The 7,464-nt window shown below is 45.9% G+C and overlaps 2 protein-coding genes across 2 annotated transcripts in view; both read left to right on the forward strand.

Moving 5' to 3' along the window:
* LOC111822316 (uncharacterized) overlaps positions 1-4,440 on the forward strand; it is an 8,918-nt gene extending 4,478 nt beyond the window's left edge. Inside the window, exons 4-6 of the mRNA XM_023740557.1 lie at positions 318-388; positions 669-773; positions 4,266-4,440. Of these exons, the coding sequence (XP_023596325.1) occupies positions 318-388; positions 669-773; positions 4,266-4,440 (351 nt within the window). The remainder of the gene's footprint in view (positions 1-317; positions 389-668; positions 774-4,265) is intronic.
* A 1,783-nt stretch (positions 4,441-6,223) lies between these two features.
* PPIL2 (peptidylprolyl isomerase like 2) overlaps positions 6,224-7,464 on the forward strand; it is a 43,653-nt gene continuing 42,412 nt past the window's right edge. Inside the window, exon 1 of the mRNA XM_004386196.2 lies at positions 6,224-6,369. Within this exon, the coding sequence (XP_004386253.1) occupies positions 6,338-6,369 (32 nt within the window). The 5' untranslated portion in view covers positions 6,224-6,337. The remainder of the gene's footprint in view (positions 6,370-7,464) is intronic.

A 7,464-nucleotide genomic window follows, 5' to 3' on the forward strand; every position in this document is an offset into this window, starting at 1 on the left:
CCCTTCTCGACCTTCGGTTCCCTATTACCAGCTTTCCTGCCCCCTTCTGCCTTCTAGTCCTTGTCCCTGGGCTGTTGTGCCCCATTAGTCTCATTTTGTTTTATGGGCCTATCTAATCTTTGGCTGAAGGGTGAACCTTGGGAGTGACTTCATTACTGAGCTAAAAGGGTGTCCAGGGGCCATACTTCGGGGTTGCTCCAGTCTCTATCAGACCAGTAAGTTTGGTCTTTTTTTGGAACATGTAGTTCTTTGTATAAGGTGTCTTTCTTCACAGTGAGGCTCCTGAACTTGCCTAAGATGTCCTTTGCTTCCTGCAGATGGAGAAAGTGGAAGTTTCAAGTTCCGAAGTGAAGTTAAACTGGAGCGGTCTGTCATCAAACCCAAAGAGGTAGAAAGAATTTATTCTGGGCTTGAGGAAAAAGCATTTTGGGGGCACCTCCTGTGTACCAGGCTTGGTTGCCATTTCTTCCCCACCCCTTAATTAATCTTCACAACAATCCTGTGTGGTTTTTCTCCCCATTTTAAAAAGGGAAGTCCATGTTCATAGATGTGGACACTGAGGTTGAGGAAGCTCAGGGTAATGAAAGGCAGAGTTACAAGGCCCCCATGGGAGCTGGGTCTGCATGGTAGCCCGGGCCTGACATGCCACCTTCTGCTCTGTCTTGCAGCCACATGGTTGATCTGACTCCCTTGGTCCTTAACCCTGGAGGCTTCCATTTCTCCTACCTGTCCGGAAACAGTGCTCACAAACTCCATTGTTCTGGCTTCCCCTGGTAAGCTTGCCTCTGTGGCTTCCTTGGGCTGGAGCATGGTCCTGGATCTGCCTCGGCCCCTGGGATACCCAGCCCACCTCTGACAGGCATCATCACGATGTGTACAAGAGCTGGAAAAATGTTCATTGTGATTGTCCCTTCCACTTCCAGGAATGACCCTGAGGACATAACCAGGGGTTCTGGAAAAGCCATTCACCCTTCCTAGAATTTGTAATGGTGAAAAATTGGAAACAGAGCAACCCAAAAGCTCAACAGAAAGTGAACAATTCCATCAACTGTGGGACAGCCCTGTGATTTATATACAAATCGTATAAATTTTTGTATGTAATTGTGTTTTTGTGAAGTAGGGATTTACTAAATGTGAGTTTTTTTTACCTGCTTTTTTCACTTACCATGTTAGCATTTCCCGTGTCATTGAATGTTATTCTAAAGTATAATTTAGAATGGCTGTTTCATTGCATTAGGTGACTTTTTGTGTCAGAAGCTCACACAGTTCTGTAAAGGTGATTCTAAATTCCCAGTTGACAGAAAATGTCTTAGTTCTTAGTGCTCCTAAAACAGAAATACTACAAGTGGGTGGCTTTAACAAATTTATTTTCTCACAGTTTAGAGGGTAGAAATGTGAATTCAGGGCACCATTGCTAGGGGAAGACTCTCTCTGACCGCTCTGGGGGAAAGTCCTTGTCTCAACTTCTGGCATTCCTTGGCAGTCTTCATGTGGCTTGTATTTACCCCTCTGTTAGAGCTTCCTTCTTCCTGCCTAATCTGTTCTTTTTACAATTTAAAGGTGATCGATTTAAAATACACCCTACACTGGTACGGCCTCATTAACATAACAAAGAAAGCCCTATTCCCAAACGAGATACTTCCACAAGTATAGGTATCCAACACATTTTGGGGGAACACAATTCAATCCGTAACAGAAAGCTTACCCAAGAGGGCACCCAAAGAGTAAGCCAACCTTTAAAAGTGTTTTTGACTCCCTCAGTTATGGAAGAGGTACACATTAAGATTGCTAGGGTGTACATTATATACCTATCAAAAGGCCCAAAGTAAAGAGACAGTGATTAAATCCTGTGCTCTCAAAGCTTTAGAAAGAGACTCTCATTTTTGCTGTGAAAATATTACAGATTGGCTTAGTTTTTTTTTTCCCCTGACTTGTCTTTTTTATTGTGGTAAAATTATATATAACAAACATTTGCCATTTCAACATCACTTATCTTTTTTTTGTGCTTTAGGTGAAAGTTTACAGAGCAAATTTCTCATTCAAAAATTTATACACAAATTGTTTCATGACATTAGTTGCAATAACTGCAATATGTCAGCACTCTCCCTCTTCCCACCCTGGGTTCCCCGTTTCCATTTGGCCAGTTTTCCTGCCCCTTGCTGCCTTCTCTTCTTTGTTTTTGGGCAGGTGTTGCCCATTTGGTTTTGTGTACTTGATTAATCTAAGAGGTACATTCTTCACATGTGTCATTGTTTGTTTTATAGGCTTGTCTAATCTTTGGCTGAAAGGTGAACTTCGGGAGTGGCTTTAGTTCTGAGTTATAAGCTGTCCAGGGGGCCATAGTCTCGGGGATTCCTCCAGTCTCTGTCAGACCAGTAAGTCTGGTCTTTTTTGTAAATTTGAATTTTGTTCTACATTCTTCTCCTGCTCTGTCCAGGACACTCTATTGTGATCCTTGTCACGGCGATTGGTGATGGTAGCTGGGCACCTTAGTCCTTTTTTTTAAAAAACAGCTTTATTGAGATATAATTCACATACCATACAGTTCACCCATTTAAAGTGTATGATTCAATGGCTTTAAGTTTGCATAGGAGTGTAACCATCACCACAGTCAATTTTGGAATATTCATCACTCCAAAAAGAAACCCTGTACCCCTTAGTCGTTACCTCCAACGCCCTGATCTCCCCATACCCCCAGCCTTAGAACCACACATCTACTTTCTGTCTCTATAGATTTAGCTATTCAGGACATTTCATATAAATGGAATCATACATATGTGGTCTTTTGTGTCTGGCTTCTTTCACCTCAGAATGATGTTTTCAGGCTTCATGCTGTAGCATGTTTGTCAGTATTTAGGTCCTTTTAATTGTCCAATAATATTCCATTGTATGGATATGCCACATTTTGTTAGATAAATGGCCATCAGTTGATGGATGTTTGGGTCTCTACTTTTTGGATATTATGAATAATGCTGTTATGAACGTTTATGTACAAGATTTTGTGTGAACATTGTTTGCATAGGAGAAGAATTGCTGGATCATATGGTAACTGTGTTTAGCCTTTTGAGAAGCTGCCAGATTGTTTTCCAAAGTGCCTGTACTATTTTACATTTCTACCATCAGTGTATGAGGTTCAAATTTCTCTACATTCTCATGATAACACTTGTTATTATTTGTCTTTTTGATTCTAGCCATCCTACTGGGTGTGAGGTGGTATCTCATTGTGGTTTTGATTTGTATTCCTTGATGACTAAGGATGTGGCTCATCCTTTCATGTGTTTATTGACCATTGTATATCTTCTCTGGAGGAATGTCTCTTCAGATCCTTCATCCATTTTTAAATTGAGGTGTTTGTCTTTATGTTGTTGAATTGTAAGAGTTCTTTATATATTCTAGATATATATTCCTTTTCAGATATATGATTTGCAAATATTTTTTCCCATTCTGTATTGTCTTTTTACTTTCTTGGTGGTGTCCTTTGAAGCACAAAATTAAAGGCTTGAGCCTTTTGAAAGGCAAACAAACATATCAGGAGCCATGGAAGTTCTCACATTCTTTGATCTGGCATTTTTAATCCTGGGAACTGGCCCCAAGGAAATGATTAAGGAAGAGAAAAAAGCCATTGTGTGTAAAAATGTTTATGGCAGCAGCAGTTAAAAGAGAAAAACAAAACTGCTCCAAAGTGCATTCACATAATTATGGAATATTATGCAGCCATTAAAATTATAAATATGATTATATGTGATTATGGAGTCACAGGCTACCAGATCAGAAAAGGGGGTGGGAGGTAGGAAGGTGACTGCTGGGTGACAGTGAACATTTTTGCAGTGTTGTTACAAAGTAAAATTTTAAAGTGAAGGGATTATTGGCCATTATCAGAGTCCCTGGGTGGCATAAACGGTTAGGCGCTCAGCTGTTAACCAAAAGGTTGGTGGTTGAAGTCCACCCAGAGGTGTCTTGGAAGAAAGGCCTGGCAGTCTCCTGAAAAATCAGCCACTGAAAACCCTATGGAAAACAGTTCTGCTGACGCACGTGGGGTTGCCATGAGTCAGAGTTGACTCAGTGGGAACTGGTTTTTTGGTTGATGGATATTTAGATTGTTTCTATGTTTTTATAATCACAAACATTGTCACAATGAACAGCATTGAACACACATTCATAGAGAGGTTTCTGGAAGTAGAAATATGTCAGAGGGGTGCTGATGGCACATAGTCCTGGGTGCTGGTGGCCCACCTCATCGGCATCTCTGGGATGTCTCTGTGCAGGACCTCAGCCTGCAGTGGCTCCCCCAACACTGAGGAGATGCCATCCCCTCCTGTGAAGGCCTCCATCTTCACCCCACCTGTCCTACTCAAGTTCCAGCCTGTACGCAGACCCAAAGATGACTCAGAGAACGACCCTGGCAGCTCAGACTTGGTGTCCCACCACAGGAGCCTGTAACCACTTCCCTATAGATATGGCCTGACGAATGAATAAAGATCTTGTGGAGGTACTGTGCTTGTGCTGGGGTGGGTACTGGGCTCCCTCAGGGTGGTTTAGTGACACTTCTAGCCCAAAGGGGTGGTCAGGGTAGTAGCGCCGGCCCAAGGTCCTTTGGCCGAGCCTGCATACAGTAGGTGGTCAAGTCAGCACTCCTCGCTTGTACTCTAACGTGGAAACTCAGCCACATGCACTTTGTAAAAGGAACGAGTGATGCCCTTGGTTTGGTCTCATTTGACGCAACTGAGCTGCATGTCTACCATCTTTTTCCTACACCTAGCTCCTAAATGCAAACCTTATTTGGTGCACAGGTTTAGAAACAGTGACCTGTTCTCTCCATGGAGGAAAAAACGGGAGCTGGTGTGTCACTTTCCAACTTGGCACCTTCCTAAGGAATTTCAAAGATGTATGACTCCAATTGTCACTTCATACCTGACTTTAGCACCAAACCTACATGTGAAAAGTGAGTCCTCGCTAAATACCCTTCGAGGAAGGCACATTAGCAGATGTGCATGCTCCACATCTTTCTTGGAACTGTAGATAATAAACCAAGCAACATGTGTCTCTGAGGGGGTGGGGTAAACCAGCACATAGATGAATTACTATGGGATGACACACTGTGATAAGCAGCCTGATGGGAGCTGATATGGAGAGGTCTGGGGACAGCCACATGGGATGAGGGCGTCAGGGAAGGTCTCTATGAGGAGGCGTCATTTAATTGGAAGCTAGAGGAACCAGCAGTAAAATGAGAAAAAGCAAGGACAGCTGGTTTCCAGTGACGAGGTGGGTGGTGGTATGTTCAGGAGATTGTGGGAGTGAGGCATGAGGGTTGGGGGAGAGTGGAGACTTCTCCTTTGACCAAAAAAACAAACAAAAAAAAAAACCCAAACCGTTTGCCGTGGAGTTCATTACGACTCAGCGACCCTATACGGAGCCCGGGTGACGCAGTGGTTAAGAGTTTGGCGGCTAACCAAAGGGTCAGCAATTCGAATCTAGCTGCTCTTTGGAAACCATATGGGGCAGTTGTACTCTGTCCAATAGGGTCACTATGAGTCAGTCACCTCGACAGCAATGGGTTTGGTTTTTACTTCCTTTGTTCAGGCATGTTAAATTTGAAGTCATGGGTACCCTGTAAAGGTCAAGAGTCTGGAGCACAGGCTAGTTAGCGTTGGGAGTCATAGGATACTGTGTTTTTTAAAGCTGTGAGCCTGGACAAGATCCCCCCAGGCCTGAGTGTAGACAGAGGCCAGAAATGAGACAAGGGTACACAAACGTTCTTATCTGTGGCAGGGGAGGGGTCCAGTGGAAGAGTCAGGAAGGACCAGTGAGGGCTTGAGGCCTCCAGCCTTGGTGACCACCTGCTACTGGGTCACGGGTCTGCAGGCGGCGAGGAGAGTGGGTGGAGAGAATGCGCGGTAAGCAAGTAGAGAGCTAGTGTGAACGGGAGACACCGAGATTGGTGGGACTTGAGGCTCCAGGTGGGCGTTTTAAAATGCCTGAGAGCCCAGGGCGGGTTTAGCGGGGACGAGACTACGCCAGGGCTAGGCAGGGGAAGCGAGGCGATCCAGAGAGAGGCCACCTAAAAGAGGGAGCTTCGCATCGAAGACAACCCAGCGCTCTGTGTGCAAACGCCCAAGAGACTGAGTTTACCCCCGGGGCCCAGGGACTTCCCACGTCGGGTAGACATTAGCTTTCCACTTCAGGCCCGCACTTCCCGGCATGCTAAGCGGTGGCTTCCGGGGCGGGGCCTCGCATACCGGAAGTGTACCGGGAGCTCGGGTGAGGAGGTGAGGTCTGAGTTCTCTGTCTCTTGTCCCCGCTCACGCTCTTCCGGTTGCCGCTGCTGTCCGTCGCCACCATGGGGAAGCGACAGCACCAGAAGGACAAGATGTAAGTGGAGCCTCGAACGGGAGCGGCACACCTGTGCCGAAGCTGCCTGTCCCGCGCTCCATCCCCTCAGAGGTGAACTCCCGTTCGTCCCCAGAGCTCGTCTCAGTCACTTGAACTGGGAAGCCTGTCCCCAAGTGGGGTATCTGCCCCCGGAAGCCGTGTCTTCCCGGACCCTACTCTAATACCGTCCTTGCCGGCTTCCGAATGCAGCCCCTCTTCAGCTCGCTGTCGCCTCGGGTTTTGTCTGGGCCCTCCCTTCGGGACGCTGGGCTTCTGCAGGTGGTCCCTCTGGCCCCTGCTCCCCGGACTCACCGGGTTGGCTGGCTCACGCCCGTCCGCGCACACACACTGCAGTATCTCTTAGTTCAAAACTGACCAGCCTTGCCTTGTCCCCGTGCTCCTCTCCTGCTAGCACCGTGTTTCTTTGACTCTTCATCACAAGGCATGGAATGTCTATGTCTACTTGCTATTTTCTGCCTTCTCTCGAAACCACTACAGTCGTGTTTTCGCCCAGAACTGCACTTTTTTTTTAAAATTGTGCTTTAGGTGAAAGTTTACAATTCAAGTTAGTCTCATACAAATCTTTGTACGTATATTGTTATGTGACGCTAGAGGCTCTCTGTGTACTGTGACAGCACACTTCCTCCTTTCCACCCCCGATTTCCCGTGTCTCTTCAACTAGCTCCTGACCCTCTCTGCCTTCTCATCTCACCTCCGGACAGGAGCTGCCCATTTAGTCTCATGTGTTTACTTGAGCTAAGAAGCACACTCTTGATGAGTATCATTTTATATCCCATAATCCAGTCTAATCTTTGTGTGAAGAGTTGGCCGCGGGAATGGTTTTAGTTTTGGGCTAACAGAGAGTCTGGGGGTCATGTCTTCCCGGGTCCCTCCAGTCTCAGTCAGACCATTATGTCTGGTCTTTTTACTAGAATTTGAGTTCTGCATCCCACTTTTCTCCTGTTCTGTCAGGGACTCTGTGTTGTGTTCCCTGTCAATAAGGTCATTGGTGGTAGCCAGGCACCATCTAGTTCTTCTGGTCTCAGGCTGATGGAGTCTCTGGTTTATGTGGCCCTTTCTGTCTCTTGGGCTATT

Source organism: Trichechus manatus, unplaced genomic scaffold (genome assembly GCF_000243295.1).
Source record: "Trichechus manatus latirostris isolate Lorelei unplaced genomic scaffold, TriManLat1.0 scaffold00157, whole genome shotgun sequence".
NCBI classification, from domain to species: domain Eukaryota; kingdom Metazoa; phylum Chordata; class Mammalia; order Sirenia; family Trichechidae; genus Trichechus; species Trichechus manatus.